An 18,123-nucleotide genomic window follows, 5' to 3' on the forward strand; every position below is an offset into this window, starting at 1 on the left:
AAGACCAATTGGCCCATCCAGTCTGCCCAGCAAGCTTTGACTCTTATTTTCCTATACTTATCTGTTTCACCAACCACCAACCTCAGGGCTTTTGTTGGTAACTGTTTGATTCAAATTTCCTGCCATTTCCTGTCATTATTGCAGAGAGTAATGTTGGAGTTGCATCAAAAGTGAGCATAAGGCTTATGTTTAAGGGTTTTAACTGCTACATCAAGCAAGCTATCCCGATGCTTGTTCACCCAGACTACACAGATCGATGCCTTGTTGGATGATGTCTGAATGCAAATCCTGTTTTCCTTACTTCCCCCTACCGTTGAAGCAGATAGCAATGCTGTATATGCTTTCAAAGTGATGTATCAGGCTTAATTGGTTTAGGGTATAACCGCCGTAATAAGCAGCTACCTCCATGACTGTTTACCCAGATTGTGAAGTTCAGTTCTTGTTAGTTGTTGCCTGAATGTAAATCCTGTTTTCTACTTTTTCCCCCTGCCGTAGAAGCAGAGAGCAGCACTGTATATGTATTCAAAGTGATGTATCAGGCTTAATTGGTTTAGGGTAGTAACCGCCGTAATAAGCAAGCTACCCCTATGCTTATTTGTTTACCCAGATTATGAAGCTTAGTCCTTGTTGGTTGTTGTCTGAATGCTAATCTTCTTTTCCACATTACCCCCTGCCGTAGAAGCAGAGAGCAACGCTGTGTATGCATTAGAGTGATGTATCAGGCTTAATTGGTTTAGAGTAGTAACCGCCGTAATAAGCAAGCTTCCCCCATGTTTATTTATTTACCTAGATTGTGTATTTCAGTCCTTTTTGGTTGTTATCTGAATGCAAATCCTCTTTTCCACATTTCTCGTTGCCATTGAAGCAGAGAGCAATGTTGGAGTTGCAATAACCGTGCAAGGGATGTTTTGAGTAAGGGTAGTAATCACCAGGTAGTAAACATTCCAGCAAGCCACCCCCATGGCTCTACTCTTCATTCCCATCCTCGAGGGGGTTCCTGTGGATGCAGAGTGCATGTTTACATTTTGCCCCGTGACGGTCTCATTTTCAGTGTGTCACACATGTGAGAACCATCTGGCAGGTATGTCCCGGCCGAAGAAAGGTTGAGAACCACTGAGCTAGGGAACCATGGCAATGACACAGCCAGTTCAGAAAGACTTTGGATTTTGGCAAATGCTCTGAATATAATCTTATAAAGATTAACACCATGTTTCAGCAGCTGACTACAAGACTACCTGGAAGTATCCCTTCTCCAAGCATTGGCAACTTTTGCATTTACATCATTGCCAGCCTAGAGAAGTTTGTTTCCATCATCAGCATGTTCCATGAAGGGGGTGCTGGGCAAAGTACAGGAATGAGGTGAATGCCTTCTCAGTCTTTAAAAAAAAAAAAGGGCTGTACACTGACCCCAGTGCTGTTCTCTGTTGTCTTCTCTGCGATACGCCTAGATATTTTCCAAGACATGGAAGATGAAGAGGGTGATTGTTCTGTCTAAGATGTCTACAGGCTTGCTGTAAAGTGGTGGAATCACTGGTCATGAACTTGCTTTTTGCAGATAACTTATATACTATTAGCTCATGGAGGATATCCAGGTGGTCGCAAACCAGTTTGCCTAGGCAGCGTGATGATTCAGGATCACCCTCAGCCTGAATAAAACAGAGATCATGTACTACAAGTTCTGTCTAAGGCTTACATTAAGCCTACAGTTTTCATTGAGGGCACTCAATTTAATGCAGTGACAAAGGATGCTGTTTTTGAAAGTGTTCCTTCTAACATTGCGAATGTTGACAGTAGGGATATATAACACATTGCCAAGGCAAGCTTTTTCTTTGGAAGACTCTGTCATCATTGGTGAGATGAGAGAGGGGGTGAGATTGCTCACTAAGATCAAAATGTGCCAGGCAGTACTACTGTCCTCTTTGCTGTATGGATATGAATTCTGATTCCTGTACCACAGTCGCCTGAGGCAACTGGATCAATTCTGTCAGCATTTCCTGCAATCCTTATGGAATATATGTAACAAGACAAGTTCTCCAATAGTGAAATCCTTGAAAGGTGCGAAATTTCCAGCCTGGAAGGAAAGATGGTGAATATTCAGCTTAGGTAGGCAGACCATATCATGAGGATGGAGGGTAAAAGAATTCCCAAAGCTGTGTTTTTTGTTCAACTGAAAAGCAGGCACAGGTCACGGGGTGAAGCCGCCTTAGATTCATGGGCACTCTCAAGCAAAATCTTAAAATCTGTGAGGTAGACTTCAACAGGTAGGAAACGGCCTAGGACAGAGTCAGATGGAGACAGATTTATTACTTTGATGCCCAAAGCTTGGAAATCAAGTAGAATACAAAAGGAAAAAGAGGAGGAAAGGCTAAGTCTGCAATTCTGCAATCTGCAGGTTCCAGCTGTGTCACCGGTAGTCTCACTTGCAGGTCAAGGATTGGCCTTATATCACATCAAGAGACCCACATACTTAGTCAAAGGGAATTGCTGAAAAATCCTACATTGTTATCGATGGGAGACTTCATCATGCTCCTGGCTGCAATGCAAATAACATCTTTAGCAAAACTATTCATAGCCAGTTATTTTTTCACAGTGACTATTGTACATTAAACAATTCTATTTGTACTTTTGGAGTTTAGCTCATTTGCTGGTGAAAATTTAAGGACTGGTCATAAAAGAGGGGAAAAATTGGGGCTGGCCAGGTGGGTCAATGGCAATTACCGGTATATGCCCTACCATGTGAAGGACCTGGATTCACTTCTCAGGTCTGATCTTCCTTTCCCCAGGCTGACCAGGGCTGGGGATTTTGTGAAAGCAGCATTCACAGACCCTAGCACTAAGGAGGCCCAGTTATCACTATAACAGAGCTCTGGTACGTGGTCCCTGGCCAATGACTTTAGCTGCAGTGGCTGGGTAAGTGAGTTAGGTGGGGATATAAAATGGAGAGAGAGCATCTCTGATTGAGAGAGAAACTCAAGGGGAGGGGGGGGGGGGGGGGGGGGGGGGAGGGGAATGCTGAGTCCCAAATAAAAGTCTAGAGGTGTTCTGTAGAAAGCAATTTTCTTGGTGAAGCAAAATAATTAATTTTGTTAGTAGAGGTTGTGTGTTCTAATCATAAAAAATAGAATAATCACAAATAAAGTTTAATTTGAGAATTCACTTAATATTGCATTTCATTTTCATTTTATTACATTTCTGAATTTAGTGCAAAACAATGTACAACAAAATGTAAAATAATGTGAACAATAAATTACAATAACCATAAACATACCAATTATACAAATTAAGCATTAATTACTGTCAACATAGGAGAAGAGCCTGCATATTAAGTATCCAATCTCTAAAATGGACTAATTCAACTGTCTTTGCAGCTCCCTTGTGGCTTCATCAACTTAGGATGCATGATACCCACACACTATAGGGCCTTCACAGAGGACGATGGTGCTCTTTGCTGGAGGCCTTATAAGGTGTGGTGCTTTTTTCTTCCCTTCCAGGTATTATCTGTCCACCCCTGGGAATAGAAAATTCTTATGCCATTTCTTCCCTGCCACAGCTGTTCTTCCATGAACTTGATATAGAGCTCTCTCAGTCCTACCTTTAGCAGCACAAGGCATTAATACCTCAGACCTCACTGGATGCCTTATATGCTTATGGACAGTCATGTACAGTAATTCTAACAGGTGCATTGCCATTGTTATGAAAAACACTTAAAAAAGGGAACAGGAGAGAAGCATGAGGTGGGGAAAAGACGAGGAAAGATATTTTCTGCACAGGAAAAAGAGAGAAGGAAGAGCAATGGCAACTGCCATAGACTTAAACATGCTGATGCAATACCGTGCGCTGGTTTGGACGCGCATCTGTAACCCCCGATGCAAAAAAAAAAAAATTATGCACCCAATGCGCATGTTTTTGCCTTCAAAAATTAACACCTGCTCCGGAGCAAAAGCCCAAAAAGTTTACAGAAAAGCAGAAAATACTGCTTTCTCTAGTTCTTCCGACTTAATATTGTGGTGATATTAGGTCAGAGGAACTGAAAAAGGAAAACCTTGAAAATAAAAAAAAGTATACCAACAGGTTAGGAAAAGGGACACTCAATTAACAAGCATCCATCTTCCTAACCCATGGCTGTGCACAGGTTAGGAAAATGGACGCTGGTAAAATTCCGTGTCCGTTTTCCTAACCTGCTGACAGCCACCTCTCCTGGGCGCTCGCTGCCGAGGAGGCGCAAGGGGTGCACAGTTTCCCCTAGCACCTCCTTTTTACTGCGGCAGCTGATTTAAATATTGCATCAGGCGCTCTAGAGGTGCATCGGCACTCGTTAGGAGAGCAGGCGCCATCATGAGCGCCCGTTTTCCCGCAGGCCGATATCACATTGGCCTGAAAGAAAGTTGTGTGAGCACAGCCAGTGCCTGATGGGGATTTATTCGTTCCTCAAGTAGGAGTGAATAGATGTATTTTTATTCAAAATTTCTTATTGACCACTTTCCCGGCCAATAAAATAATCACCCAAGGTGGTTTCCCTGTACGTACCAGGATCAGTCCAGACTGCTGGGTTATGTCTCCCCTCCAGCAGATGGAGTCAGAGAGAAAAGTGAACGCACCCCCCAGATATACTGGTGTGCCACCTGCTGTCCTCCAGTATTTCCTCTGACTCCAGCAGATGAGAGACATAACCTGCGGTTTGTCCTGACTAAATTCTTTCAGGTGTTTTCTTCTCTTTTTCTGCCTACACTATCTACACTGTCTAGCTCAACTGGGGTTTTTCCCTAGTTTAAAAAAAAAAAAAAAAAAAAAAGATTGTGTATTTCTTGGGTGTTATTAATTTCTCAGCGGTGCTCTGTTTGGCTCAGTATTCAGGCAGGAGTGGAGAGCTTTGCTCTCCCTCTTTCCCGGATTAACTGTCCCTTTGGTATCGGGGGAGAGTTCACCGGGGGGCCGGTCACCCTCCCCCCCCCCCCCCCCCGTTTGCCGGGGTGACTAGAAAGTGGAAACTGAAGAGGGCTTTTCTCAAATTTAAGAAAAAAAAAAAAAAAAAGGTTAATCTGTCGCGAGCACTTAAGTCCTGCTGGTTGCAGGCAGTACTCGGTTTTATGCCCTAGCCTGCCGCGCTTACCAGGGACTCCGGAGGGGGTGGATTTTGATTCACCCGGCGATTTTCTGAGCTTCGGTTTGGCGCGCTTTTTCTATTCAGTTTGCAAACTTACCCTCGGCGCGTCTTCGGTCCTGATCTCCGGATGCCGCGATCTTCGGCCTGCACGGCCTGTGGCAGGGTGGGGGCGCGACTCTCCAGGGAGGGTCTCTGCTCCCGTTGTATTCCCGGGGGCGAGGGACCCTCCCGGGGGCCGAGCGCTGCCCGCAGCGGCACGATCCTGTCTTCTTCGGCACGGCAGGGGAGGCCGGCTGCCACGCGGCCGGCGGCCCCGCCTCCTTGTGAGAGGGCGGCGGCCATTTTAGGCGCGCGGCAGCCTGCTGAGTTTGAATCGGAGGATGAGGGTTCCTCTCCTCTCTCGCCGCCCGAGTTGAGCCCGCGCAGTGGAAATGACCCAAATGGTCCTCCGGCCCCTCCCCCTTCGGGCTCCACTAAACGGAGGGTCCCTTTTTCCTCAAAATTTGTACTTTTAATGCATCGGGCATTCTTAGAAGCTGAGGCAGGCTGGGAGCCAGATGACCCCCCCCCCCCCCGCGAAGGTTCCTAGGGTCACAGGCATGTCGGGGGTGACTAGAAAAGCGGGGACTTCAGGGGGAGCGGGCGATATATCTTTAGGGGACACCTGTGATCCAGGAAGACTGGACGTTGACCAGGACTCCCCAGATGCTGCTGCGGCAGGGGTCTCGGAACCACAGGAGGCGCTCGAGGGGGATGACCCCGAAATTTTGCGCCTGTTTGGCAAGGATGAGCTTAATTTTCTCATCCAGCATGTGTTAAAGGAATTAGAGATTCCCGCCCCGCAGCAAGAGACAGATACTTCTACGGGGGATGTAGCAATGGCGGGTTTAAGGTCCCCCCCGCAAACTTTTCCCTTACATCCCAAGGTGGTACAGCTGGTATCTAAAGAATGGGAGGTTCCAGAGGCATCCCTGCGTGTTAGCAGGGCGATGAATAAGCTGTACCCTCTGCCCTCACAGTCTTTGGAAATTTTTAAGGTTCCCGCCGTGGATTCGGCAGTCACCGCTGTGGTGAAACATACTACCATTCCGGTCACGGGAGGCGTAGCGTTGAAGGATCTTCAGGATAGAAAGTTAGAGGTTCTCCTGAAGCGCATGTTTGAAGTAGTGGCCCTGGGGGTACGTGCGGCAGCTTGCAGCAGTATGGTGCAGAGGGCCACTCTCCGCTGGGTTCAGCAATTGCTCACCACACAGGAGCTCCCACCTGCCGAGGCGGAGCAGGCTAACTGTGTGGAGGCGGCGGTGGCTTACACAGCGGACGCCTTGTATGATTTGTTGCGAACCTCTGCCCGTACTATGTCCTCAGCGGTCGCGGCGCGACGATTGCTTTGGCTTCGCCGTTGGTCGGCGGACGCCTCGTCTAAGTCACGGCTAGCCGCTTTCCCCTTCAAGGGGAAGTTATTGTTTGGTGAGGAATTGGACCAACTCATCAAAGACTTAGGGGATAATAAGGTATATAAATTGCCGGAGGACAAGCCCCGTCAGTTTCGTCCTTTCGGGAATGCGCGATCCCGGTTCCGTGGGCAGCGCAGATTTCGCTCCGGAAGGGGTGGTTCCTTTTCGCAGAAACAGCAAGGCCCGAGGTCGCAGACGTGGTCTCCTTGGTCTTCTTCCTTTCGTGGCAGGCGACCGCAGCGATTGGGAGCCTCCCAGCAACCGGCCCCCGGAAAACCGCCCCAATGAAGGCGCGCTGGCCCACTCCTCCTTCCCCCGCATCGGAGGTCGTTTGTCCCTGTTTTGGGAGGAGTGGGTCAAAATCACGTCCGATCAGTGGGTTCTCGACGTGGTGCGCTACGGTTACGAGTTGGACTTTGCTCGGCCCCTCCGGGACTTTTTTATGATATCTCCTTGCGGACCTCGAGAAAAGCAACTGGTTATAGCTCAGACGGTAAACCACTTACGGGCCCTCGGAGCGGTGCTCCCCGTTCCCTCGGACGAGACAAGAACGGGCCGCTATTCCATTTATTTCCTAGTCCCAAAGAAGGAAGGTACCTTCCGTCCTATTCTGGATTTGAAGCGAGTAAACAAGGCGTTACGCGTTCCCCGGTTTCGCATGGAAACTCTACGGTCTGTTATTGCGGCCGTCCACAAGGGAGAATTTTTGGCTTCTTTGGATCTAGCCGAGGCGTATCTCCACATCGGAATCCGGGAAAGGCATCAGAGATATCTGAGATTCATGGTGTTGGGAGAACATTACCAGTTTTGCGCCCTTCCATTCGGCCTGGCTACGGCTCCGAGAGTGTTCACCAAGGTTCTTGTGGTAGTTGCAGCCTCCCTGCGACGTCAAGGGGTATTGGTACATCCCTACCTGGACGATTGGCTTATACGGGCGAAATCGGAGTGCGACTGCAACCGGGCGGTCCAGTTGGTGGTACAGCAACTTCAGTCGCTAGGCTGGGTGGTCAACTTTGCAAAGAGCCAGCTAATTCCAAGTCAGCGGTTGGAATTTTTGGGAGCGCGTTTCGATACCCTGGTGGGCAAGGTATTCCTGACTCGGCAGAGGATGGAGCATCTGATGTGTCAGGTGCGGAGGCTTCTGGGTCTCCACTTGCCCACAGCCTGGGATTATATGCAGGTCATTGGACATATGGTGTCTACTCTGGAGATGGTACCGTGGGCTTTTGCTCATATGCGGCCGTTGCAAAGGGCTCTCCTTTCGCGCTGGGATCAGAAATCCGAGGATTACGGAGTACAGTTACCTCTGTTGGAGCCGGTGCGATCCAGCTTAGCGTGGTGGTTGGTCCCGGACAATCTGCTACAAGGAGTGGACCTCGAGCCCCCCAATTGGGTCATAGTGACGACGGATGCCAGTCTGACCGGTTGGGGAGCGGTCTGTCAATCACGGGCGGTACAAGGTTCGTGGACCCCTCGCCAAGCATCGTGGTCCATCAACCGTCTGGAGACCAGGGCGGTCTGTCTCGCCTTGCGTCAGCTTCTGCCCTTGGTACAGGGATGGGCAGTTCGGGTCCTCACAGACAACGCCACCACGGTAGCATACATAAATCGCCAGGGCGGCACGAGAAGTCAGCAGGTGGCGGTCGAGGCGTCTTTGTTAATGACCTGGGCGGAGCGCCACCTCGCCCGCATCGCGGCCACTCACATCGCAGGCGTAGACAACGTGCAAGCGGATTATCTCAGTCGTCAGCTCTTGGATCCCGGGGAATGGGAGCTCTCGGATCAGGCGATGAGTCTCATCACCCGGCGATGGGGGGTGCCGCGAATGGACCTGATGGCAACTCGGCTCAACGCCAAGGCAGCGCGTTTTTTCAGCCGGAGGCGAGAACACGGATCGGAGGGGGTGGATGCTCTAGCGATTCCATGGCCTTATCACATCCTCCTATATGTGTTTCCCCCCTGGCCCTTGGTCGGCAAGGTGTTAAGGCGTCTCGAATCCCATCGGGGTCCAGTGATTCTCGTGGCTCCCGAGTGGCCGAGAAGACCATGGTTTGCCGACCTCATCAATATAGCCAGAGACGGGCCTTTACGGTTGGGCCACCTTCCGAACCTTCTTCGTCAAGGACCAGTATTTTTCGATCAGGCGGATCACTTTTGTCTGGCGGCTTGGCTTATGAACGGAGGCGCTTGAGAAAGAAAGGTTATTCTGAACCGGTAATTTCTACCTTGCTTCGCGCGCGGAGACCCTCTACCACGCTTGCTTATGCCAGGGTGTGGAAAGTTTTTGATTCCTGGTGCGCGGCCGCCCAAGTTCAGCCTCGTCGTGCGGTCATTGCGGACATCCTTACTTTTCTTCAGGATGGTCTGAAGAAGGGGTTAGCTTACAGTTCGCTGAGAGTCCAGGTGGCGGCTCTGGGTTGTTTGAGGGGAAAGATTGACGGCTCCTCTCTCGCGTGTCATCCGGATGTGTCCCGATTCTTACCCGGTGTTCGAAATTTGCGTCCTCCTCTCAGAGCCCCTTGTCCTTCCTGGAACCTGAATTTGGTACTCAAGGGCCTCACCGTCGCGCCATTTGAGCCGCTGAAGCGAGCCACCTTAAAGGATCTCACCCTCAAGACAGTGTTTTTAGTGGCCATAGCGTCCGCGCGTCGGGTGTCGGAGCTACAGGCACTCTCGTGCAGGATCCGTTCTTGCGTATCTCTGATTCCGGGGTCTCGTTACGTACGGTCCCTTCGTTCTTGCCTAAGGTCGTATCGGCTTTTCACGTCAATCAGTCCGTGGACTTGCCGTCGTTCTCGGAGACGGAGCTGCGGGCTTCTCATGGTTCCGACTTGAAGCGTTTGGATGTTCGTCGAGTACTTTTGCATTATTTGGAGGTCACCAATGCTTTTCGGCGGTCGGATCATCTGTTCGTGTTGTGGCAGGGGGCCAAAAAGGGTTTACAGGCCTCTAAAGCAACTATTGCCCGATGGCTGAAGAGCGCAATAGCGGCCACGTACATTGGGTGTGGTAAGTCCGTTCCAGACGGGCTTAAAGCTCACTCTCTCCGTTCGCAGGCGTCTTCCTGGGCTGAGAGTACTCTGGTCTCTAGCCAGGAGATTTGCAGGGCGGCCACTTGGAAGTCGTTGCATACTTTTGCCCGACATTATCGGGTAGATGTTCGGGGGCCGTTGGCGGATTCTTTTGGCAGCAGTGTGATTCGAGCGGGACTCTCGGGGTCCCATCCCATTTGAGGCGGCTTGGGTACATCCCAGCAGTCTGGACTGATCCTGGTACGTACAGGGAAAGGAAAATTATGTTTCTTACCTGATAATTTTCGTTCCTGTAGTACCAAGGATCAGTCCAGACGCCCGCCCTATATTGTGCAGGAGACTCCGCTCGAATCCCGTTTTCTATCACACTTCTGGTTTGAACATGGTAAGTGAAATTTTCCTCATGTCTTTTTTGGGGACAGAATGTCTTCGGACTGCAGATTTGTTGTTCGCTTCGTTGGCGCATTGCGTTCCCTTAGTTTGCCTTTTACTGTTTTTTACCTTACTTACTACTTGAGCTAGACAGTTGCAATGGTTCTTTGGCTACGGGTGCGGAGGAGTTCTTTTCTTCTTCTGCTTTGTTATCCATTATACTGAAGGACAGCAGGTGGCACACCAGTATATCTGGGGGGTGCGTTCACTTTTCTCTCTGACTCCATCTGCTGGAGGGGAGACATAACCCAGCAGTCTGGACTGATCCTTGGTACTACAGGAACGAAAATTATCAGGTAAGAAACATAATTTTCCTTTAGATGAGTAAATCTCTGTAACATCATAAAACACGGGTACTTATGAGGTATAACTTCAGAATTCCTGTCATGCAGCAGAGGTGGAACTATGGAACATGTTAAGGGACCATTGTGTTCAGTATTTTTAATTTTCCCTAGTAATTTCTATGTTTATTATGTCAAACAAAAACAAGAGAAAAATAAGTAAGGAAAAAATTAGTCCTTTTTTCCTGCTGACTTTTCTCTTGATTTTGTTTGCTATAATAAACACTGAATAATTACTGGGAAAAATAAAAACTTAAAATGAAGGTCCCTAAACATATTTGAATTCTACTCCTACTGCATGGCCTATGAACAAATATTGGAAAATTCCTGCCAAATATATTTTTTGAGCATGCAGGAACTTCCAGGATTTTCCGACATGTATCCACTTTTGTGTGTCCTGGAAGTTAGCAAAACTGAGCCTGTTGTAGTTATTAATTGCTTTTAGCAATTCCTAAATAAAATGTCAAAATATTTCCGTTTCAGAATTTCACCCTCTTTTGCTGTTTCAGACTGCAGAATCAGCAAAATAATTTATGGATATAATTTTTAGCTTCAAAGGTTGCTATAACAGATTTTTTTCATTGATAAATAACGGATGCCAAAGCAATACTAGCTAAATGGTTTATTTTATACTTGTAATTACTATGGTAGAATAATAAATACAGTACCCATCAAAGATTATTGTCAAAGTAAATAGAATTTACTTTGCTTAATATAGATTCTTTTTAACAATGTTCTTTTTATAGCTGCTGCTATATGAGGCCACTTCCTCCCCTAACACAGCAGCTGGCTGACTCGTTCCAACTCCTGTCCCTACACACAGTGCGCAGTGTGGGACTTTGTACTGTAGTCCCTGCATGGGAATGCAGAGCTCTGGATGCACGAAGGTCCAAACCTCTAATGGCCCTTCGTGCATCCAGTTTGATAGAAAGAGTTAATGGCCCATTAACTCTTTCTATCAAAGGGGGTCATTTATCAATGAGTTAGAGAGTCCATCAAGCTAGGTTGAGAGAACATTGCACAAATCTCATATTTGGGTGAGTTTCCTCACTCCGAAGGTCATCAAATCTTCACAAGAGAGCACTGTTCTGTTTGTACATCTCACTTTGAATGTCAAAGTGGCCCCTAACCCCTACACTAATACCTAAACCTCACCTCGAGTTACTAGGTGGGCCTCCCATAGAGATATAAATACCTATCTAGTGTGAGGGCATTATGGCTAGGCGCTCGCTCTCTCTCCTGCTAAACATGGTCCCCCCAGTGGGGGTAGATAGCTTTTCTGATCTCTTTTAATGCCTACCATGATTTTATTTTGCCTTAAATTTGCCATATTAGTTTATGTTGATGTATGTGAGGAATGTGATTATTTTAAATTTAGATGAAAAGATTTTAAAACCCCTACGCACATCAAAGCAGGGAGGTACACGTGTGACTGGGCCTTGCACCCGCTGTGCGGATTTGTAAAACCCATGTGGGTATGCACACAAATAACAAAAAGGGATGGAGTGTGGGCATGGCCTGGGCGGAGCATGGGCGGGGTCTGGGCAGGCCAAGGTTATGGCATGAAATCTGCAAGTAAGTATTTACGCACACAAGTGCGCGCTGGGTCCCCACCACGTAACTTTACTTCTGCTATGGATGAACTGTAAGTAATAAAATAAAAACTAAACTAGTCAGCAGGGTTTTAAGGGTCGGGGGTAAAAGGGAGGCAAGTTAGCTAGGGGGTTTAGGAAGTCCTTCACTGGGGCAAACTGGAAACAAACTGGGGGAACAGGTAATTGCGTTAGCGAGCTTATCTACTAAAATTCCCCCCACTTACGCGCTCGAGTCGGAATTTGTGTGCACATGCACATGTCAATATAAAGTCCTGTGCGCACATATAGCCGATTTTATAACACGCATGCGTATATAGGCATATATGCCTGTATATTATAAAATTGCCGCATCCATGTGCTCACGCTGGGAAACGCACACGTGCACCCAAGCATGGTCTTAAAATGTTCCTCATAGTGAAGAGTGGTGGAATTAATGCACTCGTAGGTGGGAACAAGAATCCTGACCTATATTTGGAAGCAGATATGGAGGTAATGTGCTGCCTTGAGAACAGGGATTATGTAGGCTTAGAAACATTAGCAAAAGTTACATTGTGCAATAGAATTTTGAATAGATTGTAATGGAGAGACTTGGGGGTTCGTTGGGAAACCTGAATGCAGCAGGTTACAATAGTCTAAGTGGGAGGTGATGAGAGAATGAACAAGAGTCTTGGTAGAATGTTCAGAAACACAGAAGTGGGTTTTGTAAATGTGTTAGAGAAAATAAAAAACACACTTTAGCAGCACTTTGGATGTTTGTAGAGAAGGAAGGGAGAGCTGAAGATGGGGGGGGGGGGGGGGGGGAGAGACTGGGAGGATGACAATATCATCCACAAATTTAGAGAAAGAGGAAAGTGGGTTTGAGGGGGCAAAAAGATAATGTCAATCTTGGCCATGTTAAGTTTAAGATGGCAATGGCGCATCCAGACAAGAATGTCAGATAAACTGGCTGAGATATGTGCCTCGATTCTTTGTGAATTTCTGGGGTAGTAAGGTAAATCTGGGAGCAGTCGTCATCAAGATAGAACTGAAAGACATGGGAGGAAATGAGTATAGGCAGAGAAGAGAAGAAAACCCTCAAAGATTATGGACTCGTGGAAGAGTTGGGTTCAAATGCAGATCAAATCCAATTAAGTGATTCATTCATATTCTCATAACAATGTCTGCAAAATTTCTGCATTTATACTATCTGGGCCAGATTTTAAATCTTATGCGCGGGTGAGATTTGTTCGCGCAACCCAGCGCGAACAAATCTACTCCCGATTTTATAACATGTGCGTGCTGCCACGCACATGTTATAAAATCCGAGGTCGGCGCTCGCAAGGGGGTGCACACATGTGCATCTTGCGCACGCCAAGCCCGAGGGGAGCCCCGATGGCTTTCCCCGTTCCATCCAAGGCCACTCTGAAATCGGAGCGGCCTTGGAGGGAACTTTTTTTCCAGTCCCCCACCCCCCCCCCCCCCCACCTTCCCCTCCCTTCCCCTATCTAACCCACCCCTATCCCTAACTAAATCCCCCCCCTACTTTGCAGCAAAAGTTATGCCTGCCTGGTTGCCGGCGCGCCATGACCCAGCACAGGCCCCTGTGCCGGAGCACTTGACCCCGCCCCTTTTTGCAAGACATACGTGGTCCCGGGGGTTGCCTGCGCCATCGAGCTTATTTTGCGCAGGGGCAGATTTTCTCAGGTTACGCGCGTGGCCTTTGAAAATCTGCCCCTCTGTGTGTAAATACCAAGGCCCTTGCTAAAGATTATTAGGTTAGCATCACATTCTCACTCCTCCATACTTTTCAAATTATTCAACTAGTTTAGGTGTCTCATAAACCACAAGCGGATGGAACATGTGGTTATTTCTTTTCAAAGAAAAACATACTATTTGAATAGCTAGAAGTTCATTACCCCAGATGCACAAGGCTCAAACAGGTGATGAGAGAATGAACAAGAGTCTTGGTAGAATGAACAAGAGTCTTGGTAGAAGATAATATTGGTAAGATCCTCTTACTGTGAAGAACAGTTAATATCACTTCTAGGTTGACTAGCCTATTCCGGTGCCATGCAACTTAACTTCCCTCCAATATGATACACTAAGATGAATAACTTGTGCAACATGCTCTGATCTTATTACCCTAAGTAACAGATTGAAATTGAAATTGACTTATTTAAAGTCAAGTCCTAAGGAAATATTTGTTTTTACTTATAATGTTTTTGATCAAGTGCACTTATATATACATATATATACTAGTTTTACAAGGATTATAGATATTGTATACATGGTGCATTTTCATAGGACGGTTCTGACTTTACAGCAATACAGTATTGTATTAGTTGACAGCAGATGAGGACCTGTTGTCCCGTGCAGTCTTCTTAGATGACCCTCTCTAATTCTCTACCACTTGGGTAGATGAGCATATAAATCCCCATACTTAAACCAACACCATCTTCTTCTGCTCATACCCAATGTATTTTTTACCTAACCTCTCAACCACTACTCTCTAAAAAGTACATTGCTGCCTGCCTCAGGTTTACCAACGAGCATCGGGATAACCTAAAAGATCTGTGGAATAATGTTCTCTGAAAAGATGAATCAAAATGTAAATGTTGTGGCCACAAAACAACTTTTTGTTTGGCAGAGGCGAAAAATTGCCTCCAAACTAAGAATCTCATCTCTACTATTAAGTATAGTGAGAGAGGTATCATGATGTTGGGGCTGCTTTGCTGCATCAGGACCTAAATGGCTTGCCGTTATTCCTGAAACCATGAATTCTGTTTTATATCAGAAACCTCTAGAGGAGACTGGCAGGCCATACATCTGTGAGCTGAAATTGAGCCAAAAATGAGTCATGCATCAAGATAACCACAAACATTCAAGTAAATCTAGTTTGGAATGGCTGAAGAAGAGATTTTGTGGTTTTGGATTGACCAAGTCAAAGTTCTGACCTAAACCCTATTGAAATATCGTGGCAAAACCTGAAGAGATCTGTTCATGCAAAGAAGCCCTCAAATATCGTAGAGTTGATCAAAATATATTCTTTTTGTTTGTTTATCTTTCTCTGTTATCAGGGTTTGAATTAGGATCTAATGATAGTTTAAGTATAATTTGTGCTAAAATACAGACCATCCTAGGGGGTGGACAAAGATTTTCTCAGCACTGTCTATCTGTTTCAAGCATGTTTAAATATCTCACTGTGTAGGAGAGAAACTTTTTAAACATCTGCAGCATGTATTTTAGTGCTTTAAAACTGGATTGGATTTGCAGTTGTATTAAGCTTATGCGGAGGGGGATACATTCCTCATGCAGCTTCTGCAGTCTGTGCACATTCATGTTGATGGCCACCCAAGTTCAATAAATATCTTTATCCTCTCTGAGGTCCATTGTTAGTTTTACAGTACTCTGGGAACATTAGGTCATATCCTATATAGTTCTTCCTTTGGGAAAGTATGGTGCACACACACTCATTTTTCTCACAGTGATCTTTGTTGGCCAGCAGGAAATGGGAATTGTATGCCCTTTAAAAATACAAATGAGCTTATAATGTATTCTACACATTACAAAATAACGTGTAGCTATGTAGCAATTAAGGAAAGATGTATTTTCTTTTAATTTATCAAAAGATCACGCCACAGTCTAGAACTGATGAAAGATGCAAGGTTGCCCTGTTTGTTGCGTATGAAATCATATATGTTCAACAGCTGCTCTGCTTGTGGAAGGGAGGGGGTGAGGCCAGGCTATAGGTTGGGTTTGGTTTTGGTCAATTATTACACAGAATTGTTATTGCTGACCTGCTTTCTTGAATTGAAGTGTATTTAGCTTTGGAATTAGCAGGTCATCAAATTAATTTTGCAAATGTAGAAGGCATTTATAGAGAAACAGGTAAGGGTGCTTTGGGGGACTGTATTTAGACTGTATATTTAGTTATGCTGTAATTTTTTATTAATCTTCAGTTTAATGCTCTAAAATAATTATATAGTTATGGATAGTCGGAAAGTATTATGTAAGGGATTATTGGCTCCACCTCCTTCCATATTCTTACTCATTTTAAACAGTCTCTGTTGAGTAGGGCCCTTGTGAGATATGTTCAGTATCCAAGAATCTTTAGTATGACAATTAGAAATAGGAGGCAGGGCTCACATGGCTGGAGGCAGGTATAGGAATGATCATAGGGAAGCAGTTTTTTTCTTCTGCAAGATATAATGTATATTTTCTTGTATCTGAGGTACATACAACATTTTCTCTATAGTAAAAGAGGTATCTTTGCCTTTCTCTTTCTCCAAAGATGCTATGCACTTGTTTTCTTTGTGAGAAATCTGAGCTGCAAACTTCTTGAGGTCCATAGTCAGTCACGAGCTGGACGGCAAGTTAGCCGGATAAACGTATCCCGCTAACGTTGGAAGGATATTCAGCAGTGCAGCTGCACTGCAGAATATAAATGAGTATCTTAAAGATAGCTGGCTAAGTTATCCAGCTAATTTTAGGACAGCTGTAATGCACGACCAGAGTTAGCCGGATGTATTATCCAACTAGCCATGAATATCAGAGTTAGCCGGCTAACCTGACTCCTATCAGAAACACCTCCAGAATGCCCCTACATTGTCTAGCTAAATTGTAGCCAGATAATGGCATATCCAGCCAAAGCTTATCTGCCTAAATGCCTCTGAATAGGCCTGTAATACCTGAATATAGTCCACCTTGAAATGCCTGAAAAGCGGAATATACATCAAATAAATAAATAAATACATAAAGTAAGTGTCATTGTTTGGTAAGTCTTTTCTTCCTTTATCTTTCAACCTTAAATTGCCATTGAAAGGAGAGGGATAGCTGCCTTTTGTGTAAGAGCCATTTGGCAGAGAGTGAATTCAGCCCAAGAAACTTTTTCATAGGACTAGGAATTTTCTCTTCTTGTTCTCACTACTAAATTGTGGTTTGCCTTGAGAGAAAATAATTATTTGGTCACATGGAGACATTTGTATCATAAAGAAAACATGGGTGACATCTACTGCAATGAGAAATAAATGCTGTAGGCACTTGACTAATGTGCTCCAGATGAAAATGTTAAAATTTATCAGCTGCCTTATAACTGCAGCCTAGAATTGAACACCAAATGTCTGTTTTTTTCTAGCTTTGTCATGTTCATTGACTATGTATGACTTAACACACTTTCTCACTGCTCAGGCCAAACAGATCTGTACAGAATTCATATGGGAATAGTAGGATTTCCCTAGAGAATTTCGTTGCAGGCATGAATAATCAGGCATGAGATATTCCCCAGTAATCTTAATTAACTTCTTTCTTTGACCTCCAAGGTTCCCCAAGCAGAGATGTAGGGCCTTCATTAGGTCTGAAGAAATCCAGCTCATTAGAAAGCCTACAGACAGCAGTTGCAGAGGTGACTTTGAATGGTGACATTCCCTTCCATCGTCCACGCCCACGGATAATCCGGGGACGAGGCTGCAATGAAAGCTTCAGAGCTGCAATTGACAAATCATACGATAAGCCAACTGCTGATGAGGATGATGAAGGCATGGAGACCTGTAAGTTATCCACTTCTACAGCTATGAGAGGGGTTTCAATTTCTTAAATTTGCTTGAATATGTTCAGTTAAGCTCATGAATTTCCTTCTAAAGGACTCAAGAACGTCATCACTGTGTAGTTAATAATTTTTATTTTTGCAATACTGTTTTACAAAGTTACGTAATTTTCAAAATTTGAATGCTTAAAATGACTTTTGCAAATTGATACTTTTATGCACATAACTCCTTTGAAAATTTACTCCATAGAGCTGAATTTTCAAAAGGTTTCACACACACAAATAGGCTTTTGAAAATTGCTATAATATATGCTACCTATGTGGGTAACTCCTTGGAAAATTAATTCCTAATTATATAAGACACTAAGCTTCACAATTTAGTTAGCTAAAATAAATGGATTCAGATGTTACATGGTGTGAAAAATAACTTTACAGAGTTCACAGTGTGAGCTGAAAACATTATTTTAACAAGTCATTTAAAAATTGGTAAGTTCATTTGTTTTTGTTATATATTCTGAAAAGCAGCAATACAAATGCAGTGTTAGGTTACTAAAATTCAACAGCAAAGTTGTAATGCAAATTAGTGCACATTCATGATCCAGGATTTCATGAGGTGCATTTGCAAGTTATGCATGAAACATTAC

General features: G+C 45.3%; 1 protein-coding gene across 1 annotated transcript in view; it reads left to right on the plus strand.

Moving 5' to 3' along the window:
- PARD3 (par-3 family cell polarity regulator) overlaps positions 1 to 18,123 on the plus strand; it is a 1,467,145-nt gene that overhangs the window by 933,739 nt on the left and 515,283 nt on the right. Inside the window, 1 exon segment of the mRNA XM_029588581.1 lies at positions 17,256 to 17,483. Coding sequence (XP_029444441.1) covers positions 17,256 to 17,483 — 228 coding nt within the window.

Source organism: Rhinatrema bivittatum, chromosome 2 (genome assembly GCF_901001135.1).
Source record: "Rhinatrema bivittatum chromosome 2, aRhiBiv1.1, whole genome shotgun sequence".
NCBI classification, from domain to species: domain Eukaryota; kingdom Metazoa; phylum Chordata; class Amphibia; order Gymnophiona; family Rhinatrematidae; genus Rhinatrema; species Rhinatrema bivittatum.